The sequence below is a fragment of the Pseudochaenichthys georgianus genome, chromosome 23, assembly GCF_902827115.2.
Source record: "Pseudochaenichthys georgianus chromosome 23, fPseGeo1.2, whole genome shotgun sequence".
Lineage (NCBI taxonomy): Eukaryota > Metazoa > Chordata > Actinopteri > Perciformes > Channichthyidae > Pseudochaenichthys > Pseudochaenichthys georgianus.
The window spans coordinates 13,474,529-13,489,086 of NC_047525.1; the positions used below are offsets into that span (position 1 = coordinate 13,474,529).

At 43.1% G+C, this 14,558-nt stretch overlaps 1 protein-coding gene across 3 annotated transcripts; it reads right to left on the reverse strand.

Moving 5' to 3' along the window:
- Positions 1 to 455: 455 nt before the first annotated feature.
- On the reverse strand, positions 456 to 14,510 carry vezt (vezatin, adherens junctions transmembrane protein). Of its 3 annotated transcripts, none has more exons than XM_034075256.2 (12): positions 14,314 to 14,510; positions 13,149 to 13,277; positions 9,811 to 9,897; positions 9,516 to 9,700; positions 8,706 to 8,990; positions 7,675 to 7,821; positions 7,411 to 7,558; positions 6,382 to 6,773; positions 3,849 to 4,042; positions 3,100 to 3,206; positions 2,744 to 2,951; positions 456 to 2,498 (listed from the first exon to the last, which is right to left on the reverse strand). In XM_034075256.2, the coding sequence occupies exons 1-12, from the start codon at positions 14,347 to 14,349 to the stop codon at positions 1,936 to 1,938; spliced, it is 2,481 nt and encodes an 826-aa protein (XP_033931147.1). In that variant the 5' UTR covers positions 14,350 to 14,510; the 3' UTR covers positions 456 to 1,935. The 3 variants fall into 3 exon arrangements, with proteins under 3 accessions (XP_033931147.1, XP_033931146.1, XP_033931148.1); XM_034075255.2 differs by having other exon boundaries at positions 7,675 to 7,833; XM_034075257.2 differs by lacking the exon at positions 14,314 to 14,510 and adding an exon at positions 13,878 to 14,267 and having other exon boundaries at positions 7,675 to 7,833.
- Between the last annotated feature and the right edge of the window lie 48 nt (positions 14,511 to 14,558).

A 14,558-nucleotide genomic window follows, 5' to 3' on the forward strand; every position in this document is an offset into this window, starting at 1 on the left:
CCACTGACCACTAGGTGGCAAAGATATAACAGTAAATAATCGAATACAAATGATTTCTTTAATATAGGTGTGTAATTATTTATATTTAGAACATTTATGCCAGAGGATGCACATTTGCACAGAGGAAATTTTCAGTGTGGACGGCTTTAGTCTTATGTGTTGATTGCCCAACTTAAATCTCAAAGGGTATAGAGTTACTGAAATATGTTGTTTCCCTTCTTAGGTGAATGCAATCCCATAACTGGGGCCCTTACATGTTAAGTCTTTAGTCCATGAGGTCTCTGTTTAGGTCTCCAAAGGCAGGAACTGCTTTAAAGTGGAGCAGCAGCTGCTGTGGGTGAGACAAATGCAAAATCCCACAAAACAGATCAAGTAACTCACCCAACCTGTTTCTCTTTCACTAAGCGTGAGATTCTCTGAAACATGAGCGTCAGAAAAGACTTCAGGATACATCGAACACTTCCAGAATGGTATTTTATTTCATTTCGGAAAATGCAGGAGAGGGTCAACCTCACCCAGAGAGAGGAGAGGGTGAGGGAAGGGTCAGGACAAGGCAGACTTGGTGACAAGAAAGGGTGAGGAGTGGGGAGGGAAACATCAGGGCTGTCAGGCTCTTCATATGAAACAAAGTTTAAGATTGCCCTCACATGAGAAAATCAACCTCCTTTTTTATTACTACAGGTATTTAAATTTCAGCCTCACAGCAGCAGAGTTCAGTCCATAAAGTCTCAAGTCAAAACAAGTCTATCCTCCGAGCTTGCCCCTGTAAACACAGACACTGAACACTTGTTGTCTTCATTAATAGTTCTTCAATACAATAGTGATGTGTTCAAAAAGGAGTGTGAATATGGAAAGCATTGTTTCCGATTTGACTAAGAATTAAGTTCAGCAGAGTAGGGCTGCACAATATATAGGTTTTATTTTTAATTGTTACTGACAATTTGGGAGATGAACACACCGTAAAGACGATATGCAAAATTCCCCCAGGGATTTCGATGCATAGTTTAAAGAGAGTATCGGGGAAAAACTGCCCTTAAAATACAACCACTATTATTTTTGTACTGGTGTCTTTTCCTTTGACTTCAATTTATTCAAAAATGCATACTTCTCTTTTTTAATTCAACAAGTAATTTGTTGCGTATTAGCAGTTAAGTCATTTATTATTATGTATAGGAATTAATATAATTATTGCAATATTCAACTAAATGATTGCATATTTTCCTCATATTGTGCAGCCCAACTTCAACTTCCTGCTGCTTCCTTGTGTCGTTTTCATGAACTTGAATTCTGGACAGTGCGTTTCTTCACGCAAACACATTCAGTGTACAAACTGCAGGAGTAGAAAGTTCATTAAATCAAGTATTGCAATCCTGTTTGTTTGAAATGGGTTTATGAGTACTTTTGAGACTGTAACTACATTTTGTTGGCAAGATTTAGATTAAGTTAAACTCGGAGTTAAAGATTTTTTTCAAGTAACAAAGTAGTTTTACATTGTAGATTTTCATCAAACTTTGTCTTCTGTGTGAACACAAAGAAGTACCACTGTATCTCAGACTTTCAAAGCCTCCTGCCAACAACGTCCTGCCAGACACTCAGATTGGACTGCACCAGCAAATAAAACCATTTCTCCTCAAAGAGGCTATTATTACACCCTTTTTTCGGGTATGGAGAAAATCTTGTTCCTACATCTTTGTTTCAACACCTAGTGAAGATGGCACCAAGCCATCTAGACGTTTTGGTCTTCTGACACTGGATGATCTTATTTCGTATTAGTGGTTCTTGTACCTGAGTTTTAACAGCGGGTAATGAACAGGAAAATGGACGGATGGGGGAGTATTTGAAATGCCTCCACACCAGAAACAGTAATGTAACACGATAGAAGACAATCAAACATAAATACAGTCTCTGCTCAGTGTCTGGATAAAGCAGCATTTTTTAATTTAAGTCCTTGTCAGGGGTTCGCCTGTCGCTCTCCTCTTCATCTTCCTCCTCCTCGTCGTCATCTCCGAATGTCTGCTCCTTCATGGCGATGAGCGTCTGCGAGCGCGCCGCCACCTGAGCGGCGAGGGCGGAGCTGAAGCTCAGAGCCTCTGAGCCATGGAGCTCCGTCAGCCTGTCCATGACGGAGACAGCGGGGACTTTTGTCTCCAGGAAGCAGTCCAGCCCGTTGTGGCCCTCCCCTCCCTCCAGCAGGCCGTCGTATTGGTGCAGCTCGGACGCTCCTCCTCCTCCTCTCGTGCACACTGAAGCCCCCCCCAAATCCCCTTCCTTCTCCGGACCACAGCTGAACTCCGTCAGTCGCTCTGCGGACGGGTCAGGCCCCACCCTGCCAACTTCTCCTTCCTCCCTTTCCTCCCCTTCGCTTCCTGCAGAGCACTCTGAAAAGTGGGTTTTTTCTTCTTCTCCTTCTTCATCGTCACTTTCTACAGATCCCAGAGCGTCTGCCGGCTCTGTGACAGGATCTGAACTCTCAGTGCGACCTGAAGGCGTTACAGCAGCTGCAAGTAAGACGAAGACAAATATAAGTTAGGCCCCTGATTCAAGTTTTAGTAGTTTTCCGAGAATTTGTGACATTGTGGAACCAGTGGAAAACATTGATTATTTTACATTTAGGATTTGTTTTGTGCGATTAGTTTGACAACACATATAAAAAGAATCCCCAAAACAATACAAGCTAAATCACCACAAGCCAAACTCTCATGTCCTCATCTTTAAACATGAGGTGACACAGGTCAGTGCAGACCTTGGTCGTTGAAGAGCATCTGCTTCCTCTTCATCCTCTCCCCCTCTGAAGCACGGAAGCCCAGCACAGATTTGAGCTCGGACAGGACGCGGCGGGACTCCTCCCTCTCCCGACGCTGCCGCTCCTTCTCCTCCGGTGACAAGATGTCCACCCAAGAGCTTCTGCCTTCACCGTCGGAGTCTGAGTCGGTGACGTAGGCCTCCCACTCCTAGTCAAAAACGAGGATGAAGAAGACATGTGAGTTTTAAAGGCCGTACTAGGGACATTCGTCTGGGTGGTTGTGAGGGAACCTTGGTGCAAAGGAGGTATAAATAGAGGCACACAATGCAAGATGTCAAGGGAACAATTGATCCTACCAGCTCTTCAGGCACAGGGTCTCTGTCCAGGATGAGCGGGTAGGATGGAGGAGGAGCAGGAATCTCAGCTACAGGGGGGCCACACTGCTCCGGACCCTCAGCATTACCTGCAGGGAAGGCACCAAAAAACAGATGAGCTCAACAATTTGGTCTTAGAGCGTGTACTCGCACTACATTGCAAAGGAGCTACTTCCTCTACAAGTCTCAACAGTCATGGTAAAGGAAGAAGATATTAATTATAGACCCTGTGTAAAAATGGAAACTCTTGTGTCAAATTATCATATAATCCTTTAAAACATATTGTCTTATACTCTGATTGCCTTTTGCTCTGTTAAATTGTATTTTTAGTCTTGTATGTGTTTAACAGAGACATATGTTTAGGATTTACATTTCAGGAGGGCAAAGGAAGTGTAAGAGGTGCATTTGCAAATGGTTAAGGACAAGGGGGTTTTATGGTTTGATGATGGGATGTAGGACCAGTTGGCTGTTTCCTTTCATGAATATGTAGTGGGACTGTAAGCTGTGTTCGGGGTGCAGAACTTCTTGAAAATGAAGTTGCTCTGTTTCTGCATTTGAGATAGATTTCGATTGTATATTGGCTTTCTTTAATAAATATAACAAAAGACACACTTTGGCCATGAATCATTTATCAGTTTCTCTTAAGAATTTCCTCCACAGAAACTAATTTACGCTACAGGAGTTTTCCCTTTGTGTAGAGCTTCATATTAAACAGTGCAGAGCCAGCTCACCTGAACAGGCGTTGACCCGTCGGAGCATGCGCTCCACCTGGCAGACGGTGTCCTCCCAGCAGCCACTGCTGGCCTGCATGTGAGGCTGCAGGTGGTGCAGCCGGTGGCTGAGGTCCTGGTAGCCCTCGACTGTCAACTCTGTCGGTTCCTTGGACACCATCAGCTTCTCCAGGTCGTCCTCCAGGATGATCATTCTGAGGACAGGACGAGGAGCGTTGACAATACAGACTGAAAGCAGCTGACTCCTGTGAGAAATGACTTTGACTGCATTATGTTATGTTGCAAAATGAAACAGAAAGCGAAAAAGACACTGAAGCTAGACATGACTGGTTTAGTGTCATTGTTTCTAACTTAATGTTAATCCGTTTGATACTAAATGAAATCCAGACAGAAATGGAGGTAAAGTTGTCATTAACAAACAGAAAATAAGTTTACCTGCTGATCTTAAAATCTCCACTACACTTACTTGTTATGGCTTCAATGTGAAACTCTGATGTTGGGGCACTTTCCCGACTTGAGTCTGGGAATCAATTTATGTATTATATATATACACTGTATTTGACAAGAACGATCTTGTCCACTTAAAGCTTTTTCTGATTTTCTCGGTGTAAATTACATTTGTACAATGTTGTAATCCTTGAAAACGATAGAAATGTTGCAATCCTCATGACTTACTTTCAGACACGAGTATATCTCTGCCACCACTCGAGCATAACTACATGTCATTACTGCTTTGCTGGTGGGATGACCCAGTTTCCCCTCACTGATCATTAAACTCTCATCTCCAGTTATCCAAGTGTACAATGAGGGCAGTCAGGACTGTGTGTGTGTGTGTGTGTGTGTGTGTGTGTGTGTGTGTGTGTGTGTGTGTGTGTGTGTGTGTGTGTGTGTGTGTGTGTGTGTGTGTGTGTGTGTGTGTGTGTGTGTGTGTGTGTGTGAGTGTATGTGTGTGTGTGTGTGTGTAGGCCTGTCGCGATAATCAATAAATTGACTTATCGTACAATAAATAGAAATGGACTCGATAACTTTTCTGAGCTCGATACATTGCCGTATATATATATATATATATATATATATATATATATATATATGTTAGTGCTGTCAAAATTATCGCGTTAACGGCGGTAATTAATTTTTTGAATTAATTGCGTTAAAATATTTAACGCATGTGCAGAATGGCCCGCCCCATACGTACCACCAGTGGCAGCGCCAGGGTATGGCTGGGGTAGGCTACACCCATACCAAGAAATGGCTCAGCCCCACCATGAAAAATTATGTTAAAGTAAGCAAAATAAAGTCTGCCAACTCGCGGAGTAAATTGCACAGACAGCAGTTAGTAAGATTGATTTCAGTAGCCACGGTTTTGAAAACTTTTGTCACGTAGTGATCGTCTTCTCAATAGAACATCTTTGATAACGGCGTGGTGTTGTTGCAGGAAGTCCCGACGGAGAATACTCTTGCTGTAGTACAGGGCAGAGCCATATAATAGTAATAATATGGCTCTGGTACAGGGGTGCACATAACTGGTACGCAGGTTATGTGCGTAATCTGAAATGCGTACCGTCACTTGTGTCACAAAGCGCATTTACGTACCGACGTACTTGTGAAGCTTTTCCAGAAGGCGGTTAGATCACCGGACGACAGAGTCGGTCTCCGTGTGCACAGACAGGGCTGCTGTTAACGTCGGTCTGTACAACGGAACTGTGCCAAAACTACGCCAACCGGCTGCGGAGGGAGACTCCCCCCTTCACTGGAGAACTGCGCTAAAACAGCTGATCACAACGTTCACACTCTGTGGTCACGAAGTACTCCACTAGCGCGCCCCCCCCCTCTGTCGACTTTCCTGAAGTACCCCCCCGTTGATAGAAATCAACACGTAATGAATTAAGACCCCACGGTTTGATGATTGATAGGTGTGTGGGTTGTCTTTCATTTTGACACGCAGAAAAATGTTATAATAAGCATACATACTGTATGTTAAATGGATATATCCGCCTGCTTTCATTTATCTTTCCATTCCCACAACAATATACATAAATAAATGGCATATTTTGGACATAGTTCGAATGGTGATTAATCATGATTAATTCATTTTTAAGCTGTGATTAATCTGATTAAAAATGTTAATCGTTTGACAGCCCTAATATATGTACATGAGAGAGAGAGCTCTGTTTTCCAGCCTGAGTCTATTTAATTGATTGTTTTGGTTGTGTGTAATTTTAATTAATTTGTTATAATTAAATGCATTTGTTTTATATATTAATTTATATATTTGAATATTATTTCACATTTCATTTGCAATGTTGAATGTTCAACAAAAAGTTCTGTTTGAAAGGATGTACTTGAATTATTATTATATATTATCATTATGTCAGTGGTCTAAAATGGTCTTACAACGGTGCCGACAATATTATCGTTTATCGCAATAATTTCCGGGAAAATGTATTGTCCAACAAAATAAATTATCGTGACAAGCCTATGCGTGCGCGTGCGTGTGCGTGTGTGTGTGTGTGTGTGTGTGTGTGTGTCTCACTCGCTGAGCAGGGCCTTGAGGTGCAGCTGTAGGCTTCTGATGGAGGTGTGCAGGGTGTTGAGCTCTCTGCATTTCTCCCTGACTGTCCCCGTCTTGTCGGAGCCCGTCGGGGTCCTCAGCTGTGTCTCAAAGTGTCGATGGAAGTCAAAGCTGCGCTGCACTTCGCAGAGGCAGCTGGCCAGAGCGTGATGGAGGGGCTCCGTCACCGCCACAATGGAGCGGTGCAGTGGGGGGGCAGGAGGAGGAGGAGGAGGAGGAGGAGGAGGAGGAGAAGGTGATGTGTCTCCGTGGGGCGTACCCTCTTCTGGATCCTCGATTCTTCGGGGTGACAGGAGAAGAGCCATGCGACGGAAACATTCAGAGCTCTGTCCCACCCACAGCTGGAACAGCATCTACAGGAGAACAATAACACATCATTCTTAAACCAGAAAACTCCTCTTTTTGGCTTCTCTAACCGTCCATTTTTTACTGTGAGAAAACTAAGTTTCTGCAAGACATTGAGCTTACAGGATAGACAGCAGATACATGGATGAAGAGGATTAACATTAAGCTTTTTCTCTTTCTTATTGAAAGCTAGATGAGAAGTTCATTCCTGCTCTAATGTCTGTAAGCCGAGGCCATGGAGGGATTACTGAACGGGCCTACAGGGTAAAGGTCCAGTGGTCTAAAGTTTCATGGCCCTACGCGCATAACCAACCGAAAGTCACTCAAGTAGATGCTTACCAGCCAGGAAGAGACATTCATTATGACCAAAAAAACATAAGGCGTCTACAAATAGATAGGAAACAACTACAAAAAGACTAAAAGATACAATAAGACCACAAAACACACTAAATTAAGAGACGAAGACACATAAAACAATTACAAAAAGAGGCTAAACATCAATTGAGTCCATCTTATGTAGGATAGTCAATGGGGTCTTTTGCATGCGTGTCCACAATTGTCTCATAATGCACCCATGGCTGAGGCTACCAGCAACCTCTAAGCTTAAATAGATGGGAAACATCTCGCCCTGCTAGCCAGCCTTACCTTCAGGGCCGGCAGGCTGTAGTCGTCCGTCAGCTCCTGGGCCTGCTCGTCCCCCAGGTGCTCGATCCCCAGGCCGAGCCCCAGCTCCTTCAGAGGCACCGCAGACACGTAGTTGGTCACATTATCAATCTCAGAGTTCAGAGGGAACGTTAGGAGGAGTTAAGGACTCATTGCACTTTCACTAAAACAATGTGAGCACCTATTTGTGTCATGAAGTTGAACTTATATGAGTAATCGTGTCTTTCCTTTCAGGTATAAGGATATGCCTTGAGCATGTGACAGGTGGCTCTACGTGAGGCTCTGAAGGCCGTGCGGAGGGCCCGGTACAGAGCCTTCCTCAGTCCGATCAGCTGCTGGCCTCGTGGCACCACCCCCGGTCCCGCCCTGCTAAAGGAGCCGGCTGCACTCACCCTGTCGAGCAAACTTGACAAGTGAAATGTGATACAACTGTGGAGACGTCCCAAAGAGGCGAGGGGCACACACAACACTGAACAAAACATCACTGAAGACAACACATACATGACAAAACCAACAAACAGAGACAACGAGCACGACACAGGGCACAAGACAATATGACATGCCGGTAAAGGAAGTATTTACTTACTTATCTTAGCAAACACAGCACCTTTGTTCAGATAACTCAAAGCTAACTTTTTTAGGAAGGCATTTTAAGAGTTGTTCTTTCAGTTTTACTAGTTTGTAATCCCTTTTTGTTCTCCTATTTTAATATAAGTTATTATTCAGGTCTTATGTTCTCTGTTTTTACTTGCTTTTTTATGTATACAATTGTATGTTTTTCAATAAGGCACTTTACAAGTGCTTTACAAATTAAATTGATTATAATTTAAATCAAATATACGCTTAATTGCCTTTGTCCAGGAGTGACACCAGCCCTCATGGCGGTGTGGTAAATATGAAAATACAACTGCTGCTGGTTATCTAATCTTAACTAAGCTGTTAGATCCTTTTCCAGGATCAAGAGCTAGCCAGGCTGTGTCCAAATGTAGCAAAATCCACCTAGCAGCACATCTAAAGCTAAACATGGGATATTAGTAATTTGTACAAAAACTGAAGTTGCAGTATAATCCTTTAGTGTGTTGTTATAGATACAGCCTAATCTTTAAATACAGAGAGACAAATAGGTCCCTAACAAGTGTTTACACGAATAGAAAACACCTAGACACATCACCTGATGTAAGCTAATGAACTGAGCTAGGATCAAGCAGTGACAGTTAGAGACATGACAAGAACATTATGTGATTGGGTGTAATATAGAATTAAAGGAGCATACTTACAGGGTGAACCCTCTGGAGATGACCTCCGTCTCCTGCACCAGGCGCAGGGCTTTGCGGGACAGCCCGGTCAGAGTCTTACTGTTGTGGACGAGAGTCTGAAGCTGCGCGGCCCGCGTGTGGACGGCTCTCTCCATGCGGCCCTGTCTCCACAGTGTGACCCCCCTCAGCCCCCCCCAGCCCAGCAGGGCCAGGCCCCACGGGGCCGCAGCCAGCGACCACAAGCCCCCAGACACGGAGCAGAGCCCCAGCAGCACCACAGCCAGGCCCACCAGCCCCGCCATGTCCCTGAGGGAGGAGAGCAAAGGAAAACGTATCAGTTTTACATGTCAAAGGTAATTAACAAGACACAGGGAGTCATTTGCTATAATGACGCCATTACTCGTTAATTTAAGCCTATCTTTAAAATTAACAGATCACTGTACTAAAAATAGATCCTGGAAAATGTACACATTAACACAATTGGATATCAGGATATGGATCATGATTTAGTTTAAGATCTTGTTCCACTTACATATTTGCAGAAAAAATCCAAAAAGACAATAGGTGTGAAATGATATAAACTATCATACTATGGAACAAGCTTCCGGACGGATGTAGTGAAGGATAAATTTGATTAGATTCAATTTAGTGATCCCCAGTTGGGATATTGTACATCTAAATCTTGATTTTGGAATGAGAAATGTTTCATTCCAAAAAGTAGAATTTTTCAAATGTTTAATTTTAGTATTGTTTTAGAGGCCATAGTTTCAGTTTGTGCTTTCATGGTATTAGAATGCATGATATTCTCTGGTCTGTTAGCTAACTCAGTACCGTAGGGAGGGCTTGGCGATGAGGCTGGGTCGGGGCAGAGTGCTCGCTCGGCTTGATGATCCGGAGGCAGACGAGCTGAGGGTCAGCAGACTGGGGTCCAACAGCTCGATGAGCTCCACGTCCTCCTGCAGCAGCACATCCTGGTCCAGAATGCACTTCACCGAGTACTGGCCGAATACACCATCCTACAAGAGAAAGAGAAACGCATGAAAAAAAGAAAGTGCATTTAAATATAAAACTAAGTGTAGTGCTGGTTTTAGTGCCAGCATTCCTTTCCGTTTCAAATGCTACCTACCAGCTGCTGGCCCATCTTACGAGATGCAGCCTGCTGATTCGGACTCCATCTCCACAACGCTTCAGCCAGTCTCCATAGGCGACCGCCCTGCAAATCACACAAAGGGGAAAGGTTAATTTGCTGTCAATTAGGTAATGGTGACATTACAGTTTTGCAGGGCTTTCTATCATTGTATGCCCAGGGAAAGCCCCAGTAAATCAGCTAAATATATTCCATTGAAGAACGAAATGATTCACCTGAAGATCTCAGTCATTCTGCTGTGCTTCTTTTAGCTTGGGTTTATTTTCCAGGAATCACACACCCATTAAATAACAAACAAGTACACACTCACAGTGAAAAGGAGTATCCCAGGAGACCATCTCATTCAGGCGGCAACAATAAGTGCAATGTGTGTGCGTACAAACATGTATCCAGGTCTTTTTTAGCTCTGCAGCGGCACACAAACCACATGACCACATCAATTTGTTAAATTCTGTGTATAACTAAACGTTTTTCCTTTCAACATCCATACAACTTGTTGACAGAGGATTATTTTAGTTTTAGAACGTCTTTCTTTGGAGACAAAGAAGCACACACAAACACACTTCAGTTTTATTTCTTGCTTCTTTAGAGTTTCTAACGTGGACTTTCACTTTTTAAGTGTTTTGATATTTCCATGCATACCGTGACAAAGCTCAGGCTGTTTGAATTGTTTGTTGCAGGTTTTTCTTGAAGGTGCTTAACAGCCTAATAGAAATTCCAAACCATGTAATTTGTAATCAGGAAGAAAAATCTCTAATCTGCTGAGAGTGCTTTATGGCATGTGGGAAATGCTTTGTTTGAAAATGGGATTCATTTTGAAGGATTCTGTTGAGAAACCATCATCACAACATCCTGTAGTTTGCTCCAGGGGTTATTGATCCATACTGGGCTAGCTGACCTCTCTTCTAGAGGTTAAAGCAAAACTGTTATTAGTGGCACTAATATTGATGAGTGATTTGAGATTGAATTTCAGGTAGGGATGCATACCGGTATCCGGTATTACCGAAATACCGGTTACTGGTGGCTACGGTATACCGTACCGAAATCAGATCCGGTTTCGATACTTTTATATACAAATTTTTTTTTTTTTAAAAAGTGAGTCCGTGGCCCGTAAATTAGATTGCATAATCGTTTTTCTTCATATTTTATGTATTTTTCATTGTTTGTTCAATACTAGAAAGGTAAAAGTCCCATAAAAAGGACTGTGATGGGATTTGTTTGCTCTCACCAGTGAAGGTAAATGTTGATTTTAAAGATGAGATTTGTTGTGATCTCATGACCATTATTCTATTATGTATTTGTTCTCTAGTTGAATCTCAGGTTTAACATTAATTATAACGGTGCTATAACGGTCTGTTTGCATTGACAAGATGTGCTATTCACGCGGCACACCTGATGGCCGTTTTCTTCACATTTTTTATGTATCTTTCATTGTTTGTTCAGTACTAAAAGGTCCAAGAAGTCTCACAATTGAATTTAATATTCATTTGACATGTTAATTATATCGTAAAGCACTTCATGGGAGTAATTGTGGGATGATACATTTTCAAAGTATCACGATATGTATCGGTTGAGTATCGGTATCGTTCAGTGGTATCGGTATCGTAAAAAAAGTCAACAATATGCATCCCTAGTTTCAGGACTGGGCATTCTCGCTCATCAGCTTTGAAGTAGGTCACAAACCCCTGCTTCTAACATTCTCTGTAGCATCAAAGCAGCTCAATACCACCACAGAGATGATGTAAGCGCCGTACAGATTAACTCACAGATGGATGCACTCTCGCTACTGTATTATATCCAGTCACCGTCAGTTCTTGCTCATCAGTATTCTCCTGCCGTCACACAGACACACTCCAACATGCAGACACTGTGCTGAGAGAACGGACAGACTCTGCACGGACAGCTGTTGAATTGATACGATTCTCATATTTGCCCAAAGCTAGAGAAGGATATGTTTAGCTTAGCATAGCACAATGACTGGAAACAATTCAAACTAACTTAGTGTTTTTTCCAGGCAGGCATGCCCAAATTGAAGTGCTCCATCCTTTCAAAAATAATTGTTCTCCTCATTTTCTTTAATACTTGTTGTTTGGAGATTTTCACCTGCCGCCTAGTGATTACTCTCCCACTTGCATACGTTTTTGGCTTATCCTCCATGTTCCTGAAATATCACCAGCTTCCACATGTAAAATCATTCAAATGACCTCTATAAATGTCAGTTATATATAACAGGCCAACCGTCAAGGACATGCACACATACTGTACCACAAATGTTGCATGTGAGCCCTAATCAGTAAGACCATTTAACAGTAATATAAAGAGAGATAAGTTATGGTCTGTCTACGTGGAAAAGGTGTTTTGCTTCGGCTCCGACTTTATCTGAGCTGCAGGAAGCTGGTCACACAGGGACGACACGAAGGCTTTCCTGTCCCATCTGAATCCTCTTCCTCCTTTACTCCTTAGAACAACAGCGTGCCAGAGAGGAAGCATGACACAGACGGAAAGTTCCTGAGCGAAACAAACATAAAACTGTTTCCCATCGTAAGAGGAGGGGAGGGGGAGGGCGAGGGCGAGGAGAGGAAGAGTCATGTGATCCTGAGCTTCCCAGGACATAATAATCGTCTGTATGAATCACAAGTCAACTCGATTGACGGTTAAAGACACGATACAAAGTAGGAGGATGCTCACAGAGGCAGGAATAACGTCACACAGAGTGCAGAGTCGCTGTAATGGCATTACACTATCTCTTCTAAAATCAGAACATGTGCTGTGTGATTACAGAGTAAAGAACATGCAACGCAAAATACCTGCATCTACCTGCATCAGTGAGTGGAGAGCCCGTGATGCCATGTCTTGTCAGATTATAGTGAAGCATATGGTAATCCAGTGCACACAACAGTCTGTCAGAGGTTGTGTCAATATGTGTTGCTATTTGGAGTCAATAGTCAAATTAATTACTTTCTGTGTGACGGTTGTTTGTGCCGTCACACAGAAAGTAATTAATTTGACACATTGCCCCCGGTCAGGGACAGTATTTGAATAGTGATGGGAATTTTTCTAGATGTATTTGTTTATAAAAAGTCAGAAAATGCCTTTCACATTTCCCAGAATCACTGCCGTGTTTCTCCATATCAAAATGAAGCCTACACTTTTTTTTTAAGTATTGTTATTGTTTTTTATTTATAATTTGGGATACCACAGATGAAGTTAGATTGATGATCCATGTTATAAATATAGTCGATTACTTTAAGAGTGGACAGTGTTAGGGTTGAGGACAGGCTTGTGTGATGTCTGTGTTGAGAATTGGAGAAACTCACTGAAGTTTTGTGTGGATCTTCGTCGGAAGGGGTGAGGTCTCCGCCATATTCGTCCTCCTGTGATGCCGTTGGACATGCCTCAAAGTCTGTGTGCCCTAGATCATGCAGGTACTGGAAAAGAGGGGAGTTCTGCAGAGAGAAAGAGAGACAGATTGAGAAGTAGTTGAGAAATTGGGGAAGCAAGAGACTTTGCCAGACTGGAGTACAGGAGATGAAAACGGTCACAAGGCTGAAGCAAGTTTAGCTGGTTTCCCCTCAGTGTGAATCCAAAGGTGTCATGACACTTCTAAGTGAGGAAACTGATTCGTCAAACCAGTCTACTTTCCCTCAGGGTCAGATACAGTGGAGGCACCAATATATTCCCAAGCCTACCATCTTTCATCAATGCAGCTTTCTGCTCTGCGAGGAATGCTGTAAAGTGCCTTCATATGTGAATCTGTAAATTCCTCATACAAATCATCAGATCATAATCCTATTTCCTCATAGAGGAATACATAAAGGCAATGATGGTTCTTATCCAAACAAAGAAAGCTCAGAATGAAATCAGCCACGAAATAAGCAGAGGAGGAAAACATCCCATGCTAGAATTTGTCCAAAGATGTCTGACCCATTTCTCCCCCAGCTGCTGGAGGAACCTCTGCTGCTGTGTTTTTGTGCACAGCTGCATCTCAGCTATAATTAACCAATCATAACATGCTAAATGCCAGTCGAACAATGAAAGCTACTCACATGCATTGTCACACGAAGCAGCAGCTCATGTTGTCACCACCCAGACGTAGCTGCGCCTGTGTGTCAATGTTTTTTTTCCTCCAGAACCGACGCATTGGGTCTGGTCCTCCCCACCCCACCTCTAACTATCAGACCAGCAATGATGAAACACCAACAACAATGTGCGCACTGGCACAGCTCAGCCCCCTCTCATGACCACCAAAGCTCCTTGGCAGAAACACAGTTAGCAGCCGGCCAAATATGTTGATTTGTTTGGGGTTGCCAATACATGGCAACGGGGCAAACGACTGCTAATGTGAAGCTAGCATACTTGCTAAGCTATCCGTGTAAGCTAGCTGACGTTAATGAACCCCAACGTCTGTTACCTCAGAACTCGGGAGGTATGACAAAGCATCCGTAAGTTTCAATTTTAAAAAACAGCGGCTATAATACCAACCTCAAATACCACATCTTCATCAAACTCCTCAGTCATTGCTCTCCGCCATCTATACACAGCCCGTGTTGCATACTGAAGTTGTAGGCGACAGTTGTCAAGAATGCCGCTGAGAAGTTGGTAGTTAGCCGGTTGCTAAACTTTGCATAAGACTACTATTCCCACAATGCTCGTTTCTCAACGGCAGCATGCTCGCGAGCAACGACAAGCGCTCGTATCAGTGCGCCTCATGCGGGCGCGAAAGGCAT